Source organism: Heterodontus francisci, chromosome 2 (assembly GCF_036365525.1).
Source record: "Heterodontus francisci isolate sHetFra1 chromosome 2, sHetFra1.hap1, whole genome shotgun sequence".
Taxonomy (NCBI): Eukaryota; Metazoa; Chordata; class Chondrichthyes; order Heterodontiformes; family Heterodontidae; genus Heterodontus; species Heterodontus francisci.
Window position 1 is genome coordinate 32,531,685 of NC_090372.1, and position 18,795 is coordinate 32,550,479.

The window sequence follows — 18,795 nt, forward strand, 5'->3', positions numbered from 1 at the left end:
GCAGATGCTGGAAATCTGAAACAAAAACAAGAAATGCTGGATTCACTCAGCAGGTCTGGCAGCATCTGTGGAAAGAGAAGCAGAGTTAACGTTTCGGGTCAGTGACCCTTCTTCGGAACTGATATGTTAGATCTTTGTAACAATTGCTTGATGAAGCTTTATGTTGAGAATGTATCCCAGAGACCTACACAGGACAAACCTAAAAGGTATCAGCAAAGCAGTAGTGTGTGAGCAAGGTGATCCAAGACCAATAGAGTAGCTTTTTCTGAAGCTTTGTACTGCAGATCAGCTACCTAAACATAGCTTGCTTTTAAAGCTGACTCCAGACATAGTGAGATTTGAGTATTGCTGAAAATAAAGACATTATGTCGAAGCTTTTTGTCTTGCACTCATCAGGACAATCTGCAAAAATACCAATGTAAGGGAAAATAACAAATTTATACTGTATGAGAAGACAGTGCTGATTGGTTGGAAAGTGAACTCTGATTGGTATAGGCGTTGCATTGGAGAATGCACGAGTTAATGGTCATAGAGTCGTACAGCAGAGTAACATGCCCTTCAGACCACCTTGTCCATGCCGACCATAATGCCTATCTATACTAATCCCATCTGCCTGCATTAATTCCATATCCCTCTATGCCTTGCTCATTCAAGTACCTGTACAGATGCCTCTTAAATGTTGCTTCTGTTCCTGCCTCCACCACCTCCTCTGGCAGCTCATTCTAGATACCCACTATTCTTTGTGTGAAAAATTTACCCCTTTGATCCCCTTTAAACCTCTTCCATCTCACCTTAAATCTATGCCCTCTAGTTTTAGTCACCCCTACCATGGGAAACAGACTCTGGCTATCTACCCTATCTATGCCTCTCATAATTTTATATACCTCTATCATGTCCCCTCTCAGCCTCCTTCGCTCCAGGGAAAACAGACCCAGCCTATCCAATCTCTCTGAATAACTCAAGCCCTCCAAACATGGCAACATCCTTGTGAATCTTTTCTGCACCCTCTCTAGCTTAATCACATCTTTCCTGTAGTGCAGCGACCAGAACTGCACACAGTACTCCAAATGCGGACGAACTAACGTTATGTACAACTGTAACATGACGTCCCAACTCTTGTACTCAATGCCTCGGCCGATGAAGGCAAGCATGCCATATACCTTCTTCACCACCCTGTCTACCTGTGTTGCCACTTTCAGGGAACTATGTACTTGCACCCCAAGGTCTCTCCGCTCGACAACGCTCCCCAGGGCCCTGCCATTCACTGTATATGTCCTGCCCTGGTTTAACTTCCCAAAATGCATCACTTCGCACTTGTCTGCATTAAATTCCATTTGCCAATCCCTTGCCCACTTTCCTAGTTGATCTATATCCTGTTGTAACCTTAGACAACCTTCTTCACTGTCCACTATACCACCAATTTTGGTGTCATCTGCAAACTTGCTAATTATGCCCCCTACATTCACATCCAAGTCATTAATATATATGACAAACAACAGAGGTCCCAGCACCAATCCCTGTGGCACACCACTGGTCACCGGCCTCCAATCTGAAAAACAACCCTCCACTACCATCCTCTGCCACCTATCACCAATTCTGTATCCAATTTACTAGCTCACCCTGGATCCCTTGTGTCCGAATGACTTTTCGAACGGTGACTGACAGGGTAATGCTAGGTATCCCAAAAATTTGAGCAACAGGTGAAGATAGCCGTTTCACACTGCTACTATGTAGTAGCAATGTGTGGTGTTTGCCACGAACAGATGCTGCCGTCAAGCCAAAAAGACATCCTGCCTATCACACAAATGAATAGTGTGATACATGAATTTCAATGCCAATGTGATGCTAGGTATATAGGCCGTCAGTCACAAAGACTGATGGATAGTATCAAACAACAAGTCCCTTCTGCTGTTCGCAATGGGCAAGGCACAGGCCGTACCCAACCAGCTCGTGCTTGCAAAACTCAAAACAGTGTCCAACATTAGATGTGATTCCACGATTGGACAACATTTGCTAAATAATCCTCAGTGTGCTAAGAATTACGCTGACAACCAATTTAAGATCATCAGTAGGGCTTGCGGTGTGGTGCATTTGCATGTACCGGAAGCTACATATATTAATACACAGGGCCCTGTTCTTTGCAGACAGAAAGAATATGTACAAACATTGCGCCTGTTCCAGCTAAACAAAATAAGTGACAGCCATTCTGGTACATTCTCCATGGCAACACGTCTACCAATCAGAGCTCACTTGCCAACCAATCAGCACTTTTCCCATATAGTATAAATTTGTTGTATTCCCTTACATTGGTATTCTTGCGAATTGTCCTGATGAATGCAAGACGAAAAGCTTCAACATAATGGACTGAATTTTACCAGCCCCTCAACATCAGGGGTTGTGGTGGGCCCGTAAAATACTTGCGGCAGCGGCCCGCCATGAATCCCAACGCAGAGAAGGCCCTGCGGCATTTTACCGGCGGCGGGGAGGCTTCGGTGCAGCCTCCACGACGCTTCGGTGCAGCCTCCACGACGCTTGGCGGCGTGGCCTTCATTTAAAATCACATCTGGGTGCCGGCACCTTTAAAAAATGTTAACGAACCTGAAGGGCTTGAAGCCCTTTAAAAATGGCACTGATGCCTGCACGGTGGCACCAGACGCCATTATCGGGGACGCAGCAGCCGCCCCCTCTCCAGCATCAGGGGCGGCTGCTCCGCCGCCTCTATTTAAATGAGCCCCCATGCGAAATATCGTGGGGGCTCAGCGGTGGCGCATCCGTGTCGGAAGGCAGAGTTCAAAGCGCGCCACCGTGACGTGCGGTGTGCTAATAAAATTCAGCCCAATGTCTCTATTTTCAGCAATACTCAAGTTCTGTACTATTTATAGAGAGATTTGCATAATTGGAAGGTGAACAGGCCAAATATGTCTAGGTAATAGTGCACTGTGACCCCACCCAAATAATGTTGGTGACAGAATATGTAATGCAGAAATCTTGTGACTGGTAACCAACTGGCATTATAATGAGCTTCAATTCAAAGAATAATTTAAACCTAAATGAAAAAAAATCTCCATTAGTATGTACCTGCAGAGTGTAAGTTGTCTTACTTAATTAAATATACAAATCATGTAATTAACCCCAAATCAAATATTGCTTTTAATTATAACCAATTCAGATTGGATGCTTTTAACTTAGTTTTATTTTTAGAAAGAGAAATGTGCATCCCAAGACATGCTACTGAACTGCAAGTAAACTTCTATGACCAATGTAATTCTGAGAGCTGAATTTGTGATTAAATACACTAGAGATTCAATAGGTAGAAAAAGCATGTGTATGACAAACCTTTTCACAGAATATCAGAGCATTTGAAACAAAGGAGATATGCAATCTGCTAAAACTGCACATGGTCAGACAGACAGACGATTAATCGGACTAAAGAAGTACTCCAGTTTGCTAACCTTATCTAGATGGAATTTTGTGTTTCCTACAGAACAGAGTGAGAACTTGTGGGATCCAACCATGGTGAAATTACTAGTGCGCACTGCATTGGGACCTCCAGGACTGGCCAAAGCTACAAATGAAAACAGAACATTGAGAAACATGGACAAAAATTTCCAGTCATCATTCGAAAATTACTAGTGAAAGACAGCAGGAGGGGGTGGGGGGAGGGGCAATCATGCACAATGAAATGGGGAGAAGTCATCCTGATTCTATATGAATTGAAACAAAAAAATGACTAAAAGCTGCCCCAACAGCAACTGAAAATTGTCCACAGCCAATGTTGTGTTGGGTGTTTTTCAGGCGTCCTTGGGCATGGAACACAGCCTTGTGAATCTGGTAAATTTTCTGCCAGGGAAAACAGACGCATTATGACCAATTTCAATGCTAATCATAAATGCATCCTTGCTGAGGTTAAAACAGCATGTCCAGTGGCATTCCAAGTTTCTGACAACAAAATAGCTCTAAGTACACTAGCCTCACTACCAATACAAGCTTATCGAGACTTCCATTGGCAAGGTGTAGGCAACACAATGCAAATGCGCATTCATCCTCAGTTTTGGATGTGTGAGCAAAACCAAAACAAAGGTTAATTTCCACAGGAATCAGTAAACCCATTATAAACTTCACACCAAATCTTTGATAATGTACGTATGAACCTAGTGTCAAATTCTGATGCAACAGCCTACAAGTAAATATAAATCTCTGTTCTTTTTAAAATAAGCCCATCCAAGAGTTCAGATTTTAAAAAATACCATTAAAGAATGAAGGGACCCAACTGTTCCAATTCAAAGCTATTTCAGGCTTCCGTTGCGTTTACAGCAGATATCCTTAGACATCTAGCAATTAGTGTCAATGGGGGTACTTTAGCAGAAGAGACTACTATAAGTCACAGCAGCTAATACGGAAATAGCATTCTACTTACCTGGTGTATGCAAGTTGCTTTTCTGCTTGAAATGAAGAGATCAAGAATTAACATTAAATTTTATTCATAAAATCTACATACAGAAAACTTAAATACTAAATCTAAACAAATTCAGTGCAATCATGTAAACTTTCTAATCCTTTAATGAAATCAAAATACAACTGTGCAAAACTTCTATTTAAAAAAAGTAATTTCTGCTTTCCTCTTTATTTCATTCCCAAACAAGGGACTAGCCAAGTACTCTATTCAGACCTCTTTGCTGCTCCTGAACAGTTAGGAGGTAGAGTAGGACTTTTCACTATTGCACACTGACATTCTGCAACATCAACGTCACCAAAGACTTGGATCACACAGGCAGACACACAATCCAAGTCATTCTGGAGCTCCTACCCTACACTCTCTAAGCAATAGGATCTTATATGGTTTTGTACACTCTCCCTTTGGGTGACAAAAGCAACTGGAAATTTTATTCAAGGCAAGGGATGCCTCAGATGGGCAAATTACCAAAAGATCAGAGTCAGAGAAACCAACATATCAGAATGGAATAAGAGCCATGTCAAAACAAAGTACAGCATAGCTGTCTGGAAAGATGCTCATCACAAGGTAACTGTGGATGCTAGTTCAGAATACAAACCTCAATGATACTCTTCCTGTACTTTTCACAACTGTAGATGGGAATTTGGGAAGGATTTTATAGGTCTGTCACATTTCAGTTAGACTTTTCTAGGGGCAGGTTTTCTTCAATGATTTTCTTATGAAAATGTCTACAAAGCCTAAGCTTCTCCCCACAATTAGATGCGGTGCTTTATCTTGGTTCAACATTAGCATTTTTCCTGTAATAAAGCAGCATGCCCATTAATGTCCCTATGCTATAGGAGAAGTTCAACCATACATTGAATTTAAGTCCATAATTAATAATCTACTCAACATTGTTGCATTGAAGGATAAAGCATCAAGGTCTAATTGTGGGGGTAAGCCATCATCTATCTGACTGTTCCTGTGGTCCACGTGCATGCTAAAGATTCCATGTCTTTATTTAGAAAAAGTATTCTCCCAGTGTCTTAGCGAGTGCTGAGGAAGTGCTGTACTGTCCGAAGTGCCGTCCTTCGAATGAAACGTCATCACATTGTTGTTTGCGACAGCTTGCTGTATGCAAATTGGCTGCCGTGTTTCCTATATTAAACAGTGACTGCACTACATAAGTACTTCATTGGCTGTAAAGTACTTTGGGATGTCCTGAGGTCATGAAAGGCACTATATAAATGCAAGTTTTTAAAAATTCTTCCTTCAAACAATTCCACCAACATAACCTCAAAATTGATTGGTCATTTATATCATTGCCTTTTACAGAACACTGCTGGTCAGAATGGCTGCCATATTTGCCCATATAACATATGAAGAGATAAGAAGAGGTCAAAAAATTAAGAGGGCAAAGAGCAACTATGAAATTAAACTATCAAGGAGCATAAAATAGTACAATATTTTACAAGCACATAAATAACAAAAGGAAAGTCAGGATGAGAATAGGGCCACTTAATAATGGACAGATTAATATTACAGGCAACAAAGAGAACTGGCAGAAATATTTAAAAATTACTTTGCTTCAGTATTTACCAGGGCAACAGGAGAAGTGGACAGGACATCGAATAATGAGATTAGAAATGAGATAACTGCATTTAAAATAAAAACTTGGAGGGTAAAACCCCTGGTCCAGACAAGATTATATTAAGCATTTTAAAAGAATCTAGGGACGAGATAGCAGAGCCATTCCTACACATTTCAAATAATTCATTCAAAAAAGGTGTAGTGACAGAAGACTGACGATAGCTAACGTTATACCTAAATTTAAGAATGGAGATAAAACATGTCAAAGCTTAACATCGATGGTAGGAAAAATAATGGAATTCCTACTAAAGGAGAGAATAGAACATCTAGAAACCAAAAGTATAATTGAGAAATAGAATTTTCTATGGATTTTGAACAGATGAAAGACAGAACAGACCAGGCTAAGGCAGTAGATGTAATTTATCTAGATTTTCAAAAGGCCTTTGATAAGGTACCACATAATAGACACATAAATAGGAATGTAGACTCAGGGTACAAGTGCTTACCAGCTGGTTTCAAGACAGAAAGCAGAGATAAAAGGTAGTAATTCAGAGTGGCAGAAGATGGGAAGTGGTATTTTACAAGGATCAGTGTTGGAACCACTATATTAACAACTTAGACTTTGGAATCAAAAACACAATTTCTAAATTTGCGGATGACACCAAACTGAGGGAGGGGGAAGATAGTCAATACTGGGGAGGACTACAACAAATTACAAGATGATATTAACAAACTTGTAGAATGGGCATATAATTGGCAAATGAGATTCAACATAGATAAATGTGAGGTATTGCATTTTGGCAAGAAAAATGAGGTTGTATATTACTTAGAAAAGAAGAATCTAAATAGGGTAGAGGAGATAAGTGATACACAAATCACTAAAAGTAGCAACACAGGTTAACAAGGCGATAAAAGAGCAAACCAAGGGTTTATTTCTAGAAGGATAGAATTGAAAAGTGAAGTTATGCTAAACTTGTATTGCAATTTGGGGAGACCAAACCTGAAGTACTTCCTATACTGACCACCATATTATCATAACAATATAGAGACACTGGAGAGGGTGAAGGATGATACCAGAAATGTGACATTATATCTATCAGGAGAGGATGAGCAAGCTGAACCGCTTTCCTCTTGGAGAGAAGATGGAGGGGGTGGGCTAATAAAGGTCTTGAAAATTATGAGAGGTTTTGACAGAGTAGACACAGAGAATGGGCTGAATATTGCCAGAAGGGTCGCGATCCTGACCTTCATGGAGGTGACCAATTAAGAAGCTGCCTCCAAGAGCCTGTCCAATTAGGGACAGTGGCCACGTTCAAGCATTGGAAGGTCTGTTCAATGCAGCCCATGGATAGGGATGCGGCCTCCCTCGCAGTGTGGGCAGCAGCACCATAGAGGTGTGTTCAATAGAAGGGGAGCAACTTGTCATTGTAGCAAGTACAACATGAGCAGAGACATCAGTCTCCTTGAAGTGGCTGCAATGGCATGCCTTCTGCTTAGGGAGACCTGAGCATTGTGATTTACTGCCAGCGAATCAATAAAAGCCCTCAAATGTCTTGGATTTTGGACCTTCCACTGTGAAGCCACCTCCACCGTGAACCCATATGCCGTTGGAAAAATTTCAATCCATTTGCTGTAATAGGGACTGACTGCCCTATTAAGTACCCTAATGGACTACCTGCCATCGGGAGCCCACGTCCGGGAAAAGCGCACTGAGGCGGGTAGATATCTGGAGCTGGCCTGTCGTGATTCTGTTGAAAATTTCCACACACCCACCTCCGCTGGGCTGGGAAAATTCAGCTCCATGTTTCTATTTGTAGGCAAGAGCAAAACCAGAGGCTAAAATAGTCACTGAGATATCCAAGATTATGATGGAGCTGTATAAAACGTTAGTTAGGCCACAGCTGGAGTACTGTGTACAGTTCTGGGCACCACACTATAGGAAGGATGTGATTGCACTGGAGAGGGTGCAGAGGAGATTCACCAGGATGTTGCCTGGGCTGGAGCATTTCAGCTATGAAGAGAGACTGAAAAGGCTAGGTTGTTTTCCTTAGAGCAGAGAAGGCTGAGGGGGGATATGATTGAGGTATACAAAATTATGAGGGGCATTGATAGGTTAGATAGGAAGAAACTTTTTCCCTTAACGGAGGGTCAATAACCAGGGGGCAGAGATTTAAGGTAAGGGGCAGGAGGTTTAGAGGGGATTTGAAGAAAAATTTTCCACCCAGAGGGTGGTTGGAATCTGGAGCGCACTGCCTGAAGAGGTGGTAGAGGCAGGAACCCTCACAACATTTAAGTAGTATTTAGATGAGCACTTGAACCGCCATAGCATACAAGGCTACAGGCCAAGTGCTGGAAAATGGGATTAGAATAGTTAGGTGCTTGATGGCCAGCACAGACACGATGGGCCGAAGGTCCTGTTCCTGTGTTGTATAACTCTGACTCAATAGGGACTTGATTTCACCCAGAGAGTGGTGAGAACATGGAACTTGTTACTACAGGTTGTTTGAAGAAAATAATATCGAAGCATTTAAGGGGAGACAAGATAAGCATATGTGAGGGAGAAGGGAATACAGGGTCGAGCTCGATGAAGGATGGGAGGAAGCTCGAGTGGAGCAAAAATGCCAACATGGACTGGTTAGGCAAAATGGCCTGTTTCTCTACTGTATATCCTATGTAGTTGCTAAATTACAAGTAATTAATTGCTTGAAATGCTGGCAGATATAATTGATCCACTCAGATACTATATAAACCTGCATTCCATCATTGTAGCATTGTTATAGTACTGAGATAAAGATATTCAGTACCTTACATTTCAAAGACACAAATTCAGCAATAAAATTTCACTACTTCCTTATTCAAAAGAGATCATGGTTTCATTGGATGCATAAAACAAAACGAACACTAATACTAATTAATGCAGTACTTTATGTCAGTCTCAATTCCGGGTTGGGAACTTGGAAAGGGCATGGCAGGACATCGGACACAATCATGCCAGAAGCAACCAATTAAGAAGTCACCTCCGAGAGCCCCACCATCACTATTCCTGGGTATGCCCTGTCCCACTGGCAGGACAGACCCACCAGAGGTGGTGGCACAGTGGTATACAGTCAGAAGGGAGTTGCTTTGGGAATCCTCAACATTGACTCCGGACCCCATGAAGTCTCATGACATCAGGTCAAACATGGACAAGGAAATCTGATTACCACCTACTGCCCTCCTCAGCTGAGGAATCAGTGCTTCTCCATATTGAACACCAATTGGAAGAAGCACTGAGGGTAGCAAGGGCACAGAATGTACTCTGGGTGGGGGACCTCAAAGTCTGTTACCAAGAGTGCCTCGGTAGCACCACTACTGTCCGAGCCCTAAGGGGCGTAGCTGCTAGACTGGGTCTGCAGCAGGTTGTGAGGGAACCAAGAGGGAAAAACGTACTTGACCTTGTCCTCACCAATCTACCTGTCACAGAAACATCTGCTCATGACAGTATTGGCAGGAGTGACCACCGCATAGCCCTTCTGGAGATGAAGTTCCGCCTCCACATTGGAGATACCCACCATCATGTTGTGCAGCACTGTGCTAAATGAGATAGATTTTGAACAGATCTAGCAACTCAAATGTGGGCATTGTTGAGGCGCTGTGAGCCATCAGTAGCAGCAGAATTGTATTCAACCACTATCTGAAACCGCACAGCCCAGCATATCCCCCAGTCGACCATTACCAACAAGCGGAGGGAGGGAGGGAGGGATGGATGGATGGATACAGAGAAAGAGAGCAATAAATTGGTCTCCTCATTTAAAGATTCTTCAAAAAATTTACTTTTGTTGTTTTGATTAATAGTAAGATAACTTTTTAATGCCTTTATCTTTCCAAAATTGCATCACCAGCCACCTATGCAAGACAAAAAATGTAATGCGGCTCCCTCACACAAAACGTTTGGACAACCCTGATCTACAAGATGCACTGCAGCCACTCACCAAGGTTCCTTTGACAGCAGCTTCCAGGCTCGCAACGTCTACCAACTAGAAGGACAAGGGCAAAATCCTGGAACTCTCTTTCTAACAGTACTGTGGATGTACCTACACCACATGGACTGCAGTGGGTCAAGGCAGCGGCTCACCACCACCTTCACAAGGGCAATTAGGGATGAGCAATAAATGCTGGCCTCGCCACTGACAACCACATCCCGAGAAAGGAGGAGGCGGTGGCATAGTGGTATTATCACTGGACTAGTAACCCAGAGACTCAGGGTATTTCTCTGGGGACATGGGTTCAAATCCCACCACAGCAGAAGGTGGAATTTGAATTTAATTAATAAATCTGGAATTATGGCCATGAAACCATTGTCGATTGTTGTAAAAACCCATCTAGTTCACTAATGTCCTTTAGGGAAGGAAATCTGCTGTCCTTACCTGGTCTGGCCGACATGTGACTCCAGACCCACGGCAATGTGGTTAACTCTTATATGCCCTCTGAAATGGCCTAGCAAGCCACTCAGTTGTATCTAACCGCTACGAAGTCAATAAAAAGGAATGAAACCGGACGGACTACCCGGCATCGACCTAGGCACCGGAAACGACAACAGCAAACCCAGCCCTGCCGACCGTGCAAAGTCCTCCTTACTAACATCTGGGGGCTTGTGCAAAAGTTGGGAGAGCTGTCCCACAGACTAGTCGAGCAACAGCCTGACAGTCATACTCAGGGAATCATATCTTACAGTCAATGTCCCAGACACTGCCATCACCATTCCCGGGTATGTCCTGTCCCACCAGCAGGACAGACCCACTAGAGGTGGTGGCACAGTGGTATACAGTAGGGAGGGAGTTGCCCTGGGAGTCCTCAACATCGACTCCAGACCTCATGAAGTCTCATGGCATCAGGTCAAACATGGGCAAGGTAACCTCCTACTGATTACCACCTACCGCCCTCCCTCAGCTGATGACTCAGTACTCCTCCATGTTCAACACCACTTGGAGGAAGCACTGAGGGTGGCAAGGCACAAAATGTACTCTGGGTGGGGGACTTCAATGTCCATCACCAAGAATGGCTCGGTAGCACCACTACTGACCGAGCTGGCCGAGTCCTAAAGGATATAGCTGCGAGACTGGGTCTGCGGCAGGTGGTGGGGGAACCAACATGAGGGAAAAACATACTTGACCTCGTCCTCACCAATCTGCCTGCCGCAGATGCTTCTGTCCATGACAATATTGGCAAGCGTGACCACCGCACAGTACTTGTGGAGACGAAGTCCCGCCTTCACATTGAGGATACCGTCCATCGTGTTGTGTGGCACTATCACTGTGCTAAATGGGATATATTTCGAACAGATCTAGCAATGCAAAACTGGGCATGCATGAGGCACTGTGGGCCATCAGCAGCAGCAGAATTGTACTCATCCACAATCTGTAACCTCATGGCCCGGCATAACCCCACTCTACCATTACCATCAAGCCAGGAGACCAACCCTGATTCAATGAACAGTGCAGGAGGGCATGCCAGGAGCAGCACCAGGCATACCTCAAAATGAGGTGTCAACCTGGTGAAGCTACAACCCAGGACTATTTCCATGCCAAACTGCGTAAGCAGCATGCGATAGACAGAGCTAAGCGATCCCATAACCAACGGATCAGCTCTGCAGTCCTGCCACATCCAGCCGTGAATGGTGGTGGACAATTAAACAACTAACTGGAGGAGGTGGCTCCACAAATATCCCCATCCTCAATGATGGGGGAGCCCAGCACATCAGTGCGAAAGATAAGGCTGAAGCATTTGCAACAATCTTCAGCCAGGAGTGCTGAGTTGATGATCCATCTCGGCCTCCTCCTGAAGTCCCCATCATCACAGATGCCAGACTTCAGCCAATTCGATTCACTCCACGTGATATCAAGAAACGAATGAAGGCCCTGGATACTGCAAAGGCTATGGGCCCTGACAATATTCCAGCAATTGTACTGAAGACCTGCCACGGACTCCAGAACTTGCCACGCCCCTAGCCAAGCTGTTGCAGTACAGCTACAACACTGGCATCTATCCTGCAATGTGGAAAATTGCCCAGGTATGTCCTGTATACAAAAAGCAGGACAAATCCATCCCGGCCAATTGCCGCCCCATCAGCCTACTCTCAATCATCAGTAAAGTGATGGAAGGTGTCATCAACAGTGCCATCAAGCAGCACCTGCTTAGCAATAACCTGCTCAGTGACGCTCAGTTTGCGTTCCGCCAGGGCCACTCTGCGCCTGACCTCATTACAGCCTTGGTTCAAACATGGACAAAAGAGCTGAACTCCAGAGGTGAGGTGAGAGTGACTGCCCTTGACATCAAGGCAGCATTTGACCGAGTATGAAATCAAGGAGCCCTAGCAAAACTGAGGTCAATGGGAATCGGGGGGAAAACCCTCCGCTGGCTGGAGTCATACCTAGCACAAAGGAAGACGGTTGTGGTTGTTGGAGGTCAATCATCTGAGCTCCAGGACATCATTGCAGGAGTTCCTCAGGGTAGTGTCCTGGGCCCAACCATCTTCAGCTGCTTCATCAATGACCTTCCTTCAATCATAAGGTCAGAAGTGGGGATGTTCGCTGATGATTGCACAATGTTCAGCACCATTCGTGACTCCTCAGATAATGAAGCAGTCAGTGTAGAAATGCAGCAAGATCTCGACAATATCCAGGCTTGGGCTGATAAGTGGCAAGTAACATTCGCGCCACACAATTGCCAGGCAATGACCATCTCCAACAAGAGAGAATCTAACCATCTCCCCATGGCATTCAATGGCATTACCATCGCTGAATCCCCCACTAACATCATCCGAGGGGCTACCATTGACCAGAAACTGAACTGGAGCAGCCATATAAATACCGGCAGGTCAGAGGCTAGGAATCCTGAGGCGAGTAACTCACCTCCTGACTCCCCAAAGCCTATCCACCATCTACAGGGCACAAGTCAGAAGTGTGATGGAATACTCTCCACTTGCCTGGATGGGTGCAGCTCCAACAACACTCAAGAAGCTCGACTCCATCCAGGACAAAGCAGCCCGCTTGATTGGCACACCATCTACAAACATTCACTCCCTCCACTAGCGACGCACAGTGGCAGCAGTGTGTACCATCTACAAGATGCACTGCAGCAACGCACTAAGGCTCCTTAGACAGCACCTTCCAAACCCACGACCTCTACCAACTAGAAGGACAAGGGCAGCAGATGCATGGGAACACCACCACCTGCAAGTTCCCCTCCAAGTCACACACCATCCTGACTTAGAACTATATCGCCGTTCCTTCACTGTCGCTGGGTCAAAATCCTGGAATTCCCTTCCTAACAGCACTGTGGGTATACCTATCTCAAATGGACTGCAGCATTTCAAGAAGGCAGCTCGCCACCACCTTCTCAAGGGCAATTAGGGATGGGCAATAAATGCTGGCCTGGCCAGTGACGCCCACATCCCATGAATGAATAAAAAAAATTTAACTTACTGTGATTGACGTCAACAGCCTCTTTGGAGTAATAGCCTAAGAAAGAATGAACCCTTTTATTATTGAAACAGTCAATCATGTAGTGTTAAAATTACCCTCCTGATACCTGCATGCAACCAGAATATCACCCAGTGTGTGTAACAATACATACATTTCTGTTGTTAGTTCAAAAAGTTTGTTAGTGTTATTTTCCATCTTTCAGAAGGGCAGGAGGAAGTAATGGACCTTCTTCCAGTGAGCAATATCCTGCAGTTAGAAGTTAAACGATAAACTTGGGTGCACTAACCCATACAGAAGTGCAGGTTTCCCCATTCATGGGAGACTAAATCTGTTTATGGAACTGCCTTCTGGTCATGCATATGGGACAAAGATGTTGGGGGAAATGTCTGAACTATAACAACAAGATGTATTATATCAGGTTATAGTGGCAGTGCTTCATTCAGCTTTTCATTATAAACTTAAGATTTTTTTCCACAATGTAACTTTTATTGTAGCAAAATTTTCAGCAGTGCCAGATGCAATTCCCAATTCCCTTTGTTCTCAATATATGACCCTAGAGCCAAAGAGACAACCACCCAACCACCATCAAGCTGAGTGGCCAAAGTCCTCTTTCCTTCTGTTCCAACAGCATTTATTTAATCTCAACTAGGGCTGCTGAGCAGTGAACAAAATGATTGCGATTAAGCGGCACAGCGGTTAGCACCGCAGCCTCACAGCTCCAGGGACCCGGGTTCGATTCTGGGTACTGCCTGTGCGGAGTTTGCAAGTTCTCCCTGTGTCTGCGTGGGTTTCCTCCGGGTGCTCCGGTTTCCTCCCACATGCCAAAGACTTGCAGGTTGATAGGCCATTATAAATTGCCCCTAGTATAGGTAGGTGGTAGGGAAATATATAGGGACAGGTGGGGATGTGGTAGGAATATGGGATTAGTGTAGGATTAGTATAAATGGGTGGTTGATGGTCGGCACAGACTTGGTGGGCCAAAGGGCCTGTTTCAGTGCTGTATCTCTAAACTAAACTAAACTAAAAATGTTTAATCTGGTTAATCTTGGTTTTAAAAATAAAATAATGCTGGCCTAGCCAGCGACTCCCACATCTCACGAACGAATAAAAAAAGTGTAGGAAACACTCAGTAGGTATGGCAGCACAGTGGAGAGAGAAAACAGAGTTAACGCTTTAGGTCAATGACCTTTCAACAGAACTGGAAAAAGTTAAAAATGTTACAGGTTTTAAGCAAGTGCAGAGGCAAGGAAATGTTGGCAGTGGAGGGCACCCAACAAAAAGCGTAAAGGTCTGTGATATGGTTCAAAATCGGAGACATTTATTAACATAAGGGACGATGGCAAGTAAAGAAACATAAGATGGGCCTACAAGAGGTGCAAATGGGAAAGCAGCATCATCAACAGCTGTCATCCAAAAGCATGAAACACAAAGAGAGAGGAAGAAAATTGGGGGCAAAAGATATGATCTGAAATCGTTGAACTCAAGGTCGAGTTCAGAAGGCTGTAAAAGTGCCTAAGCGAAAGATGAGGTGCTGTTCCTTGAGCTTCATTGGAACAGTGTAGGAGGTTGACGACAGATGTCAGAGTGGGCGCGGAGCGGAGAATTAAAACAATAGGCGACCTAAAGCTCAGGATCATGCTTGCTGACTGAACAAAAGAGTTGCAATCCGCCTTTGGCCTTCCCTGTGTAGAGGAGACTGCATTGTGTTATTGTCCTGCCACCAAACAACCCCGGCCTCAGTACTTGCTTAAAACCTGTTACATTTCTGAATTCTTCCAGTTCTGATGAAAGGTCTTTGACTTTAAATGTTAACTCTTTGTTTCTCTCTCTGCAGAGGCTGTAGACTTGCTGATTGCCAGTATTTCTGTTGTTATTTCAGATTTCCAGCATCCATGGTATTTTGCTTTGTAATTTTGATTTTAATCGTATATTTAATTGATAGTGTTGTCGCCGACATACGTAGGGGCCAGCGTTACTATTAGTTTCTGGTTGCCATTTTGGTTACATTCCTATCTGTGTCAGCTTTATCTTTACTGTTACCATGAGAAGATCTGTCCGCATGCAGCAAGATATGAACAACAGTCAGGCTTGGGCCAATAAATGGAAAGTAATGTCTGGGTCACACAAGTGCCAGCCAATGGCCATCTCCAACAACAGAATTTAACTGTCTTCCCTGGACGTTCAACAGCATTCCTGTTGTTGAATCCACCCCCCATCAACTTCCTCGGGGTCACCATTGGCCCAGTTAAGTTTCTGGTCAGCCATGTAAATACTGTGGCTGCAAGAGCTGGTCAGAGGCTGGGAACTCTGTGGCAAGTAACTCACCTCCTGACTCCCCAAAGCCTGTCCACCATCAACAAGTCAGGAACGTAATGAATATTCTCCACTTGCCTAGATGAATGCAGCTCTAACAACACTCAAGAAGCGCGACACCATCCAAGACAAAGCAGCCAGCTTGATCAGCAGCCCATCTACCACCTTCCACATTCATTCCCTCTCCATCAATGGTGCACTGTGGCTGCAGTGTGTACCATCTTCAGCATGCACTACGGAAACTCGCCAAGCCTCCTTTGACATCACCTTCCAAACCCACAACCTCTACCACCTAGAAGGATAAAGCTCACCACCCAGGACAAAGCAGCCTGCTTGATTGGCAGCTCATCCACAAACATTCACTCACTCCACCACCGACGCAGTGAGTCCCATCTACATGATGCACTGCAGCAACGCACCAAGGCTTCTTAGAGAGCATCTTCCAAACCCGCTACAAGGGCAGGAATTACATGGGAACACCTCCACCTGCAATTTACCCTGCAAGTCACACACCATCCTGACTTGAAACTATATCACCATTCCTTCACTGTCGCTGGGTCAAAATCCTGGAACTCCCTTCCTAATAGCACTGTGGGTGTACCTACCCGTTATGGACTGCAGCTGTTCAAGAAGGCAGCTCACCACCACCTCAAGGGCAATTAGGGATGGGCAATAAATGCTGGCATAGCCAGCGACGTCCACATTCCATGAACGAATAATAAAAAGGAGACACACGGGAACACCTCCCCATGCAAGCCACACACCATCCTGACCGGAACATCATTGTCCCTTCATTGTCACTGGATCAAAACTTGGAACTCCCTCCCTAACACCACTGTGGATGTACCACTAACTTCTCAAAGGAAATGAAGGATGGGCGACAAATCCTGGCCTTATCAGTGATGCTCACCTCCCACGAGTGAATAAAACAAAATGACAAAGGTTGATAAGTAGGATTAATTAGTACAAGGAGCATTGGTGTCAGAATTCATGTCAGAATTAACAGAACATTAGAGATGGTCAGAGGTACACAAATATCTCATTTTTCATGTCACGTGTCTCTAATAAATGCAACCACCACCACCCCCCCTGACCCCCGCACCCTCCCAACACTGCCAATTATAGAATGTTAAGCATCAGAATGTTTGCCCACACTGATATTTGAAGCTATTCCCATGACTTCTTAGCCTCCTGCAAAAGGCAGCAAGGGAATGTTATGACTCAGCACTATCCTAGTTTCTACACAGAAAGTGAAAGCAGCCTTACTACAACACAGATTTGTCTAGTGCCTTTAATGCAGGAAACATCCCAAGGTGCCAAAAATGACACCAAGCCAAACAATGGGGTAATCAGAAGGGTGACCAAATGTGTGATCATGTTGTGGAATTTAAGGCAAATCTTAAAAGAGAGGGAGATAGAAAGGAAAAGAACAAGATGATGCACAAAAGACCAGTGTCAGAAGAATGGAGAGTTCAAGAGTGGTGTTGATCACAGGACTGGAGAATGTGAAAGATGGGGAAGGGGAACACAACCAAGGATTAAAAGAAGAGGATGAGAATTCTAAATGAGAAATTGGAGACCCGGAGCCAATACAGATCAGAAAGCACAAGGGCAGTGGGTGAGCAGACCCGGGGCAATGGGTGAGTGGAACTAGGTACAGAATAGGATATGGGCAGCAAGGTTTGGCTGAGCTGAAGTTTATGCAGGGCAGAGGATGGTAGGCTGGCAAGGAAAGTATTAGAATGTCTGGAGGGAACATAAGCATGGAAGAAGGCTTCAGCATCAAATGGGCTGAGATAAGGATAGTGAAAGGTGATATTATGGAGGTGGAAGTAGGCTATTTTGAGAGAGAATATGATGTCAGAAACTCAGCTTGGGGTCAAATAGGACACCAAAGTTGGGGTTTAGTTGAGCCAGTGACAATGACTGGGTAGAGGATGAAATTAATGGCAAGGGTACAGAGTTTGTGGCAGAGGCCGAAGGTGATAGCTTTGGTCTCCCCATTGTTTAACTGGAGAAAATTATGGCTCATTCAAGACTAAAATTCAAACAAGCAGTCTGATAACTGAAGTACAGGACAGGTCAAAAGAGTTTGTGGCAAGGTGAAGCCTTGTACATGTGTACATGTAGAAGTTGATTCCATGTCTGTAGATCAAATCATCAAGAGGCAGCAATTACATGAGCAAGAGGGGGCCAAGGATAGATCCTTATGGCTTTCTATGTAACACAATATTTGGTTCTGATTGAGAGAAAATAATTTTGTGTGGGGCTGGGGGTGGGGGAGGGGAGGGGTAGTTAACAGACAGTGGAAGGTCATTTTATTAGAACGCACTGCCAGCTGCTGTGGCTTCCCACCTACAGTGCTGCATTGTAAGATTACAGCCACAGACTTCTCCTCCAACTGGCAACTGCCTACAGTGATTGGGTTAAAATGAGTGCACAGTGTTTAAACCTAGCTAGAAAATGTTGGTAATCAACTAGTATAATGAAACTTTTGGACAATTCTAAACTGTCTTGCTTGAGGGTCACTCAGCTGCTCAAAGCCCAGTCCTCAACTAACACCCTCACTTGCTCATATCGCAAACAAAAGCAAACACCTTGGCTGATTTTTCTTCCCCGTCCCCCATAAGCATCCCAGGGATACAGCCAGTCTGCAATGTTTCACAACCAGAGATCACGGATTGATCCCAAAACATTAAGATCAAAGATGTAAGTAAAATAACTGCGCTACCTAGACTCGGGAGAGGAAGGAGCAAGGGAAATAAGGAGGCTTTGGCCAGTCAGTTTGATACTAATCATGGTTTTTGACTTCTTTTAGCTTGCTCCTCACCTCCCATAATCATAAATAGGGGAATTTAAAAATCAGACGAGGAGGCAATGTTCACTTTATAATAAATTAAACATTTACAGCTCTTGTGCAGAATCCATCAACAATGCGCTATGTGAATCGCAACCATTCATTTACTCCACATGAAATATATGTCTGGAAAAAATCCA

At 44.3% G+C, this 18,795-nt stretch overlaps 1 protein-coding gene across 3 annotated transcripts in view; it reads right to left on the minus strand.

Annotated features, from left to right (window-relative positions):
* anln (anillin, actin binding protein) overlaps nucleotides 1-18,795 on the minus strand; it is a 113,019-nt gene that overhangs the window by 21,599 nt on the left and 72,625 nt on the right. For 2 of the 3 annotated variants that reach the window (XM_068056683.1, XM_068056667.1), the window contains exons 18-20: nucleotides 13,486-13,521; nucleotides 4,418-4,442; nucleotides 3,453-3,565 (exon numbers count right to left, since the gene is read on the minus strand). In XM_068056683.1, the coding sequence (XP_067912784.1) occupies nucleotides 3,453-3,565; nucleotides 4,418-4,442; nucleotides 13,486-13,521 (174 nt within the window). The remainder of the gene's footprint in view (nucleotides 1-3,452; nucleotides 3,566-4,417; nucleotides 4,443-13,485; nucleotides 13,522-18,795) is intronic. The other variant, XM_068056674.1, reaches the window with a different exon arrangement.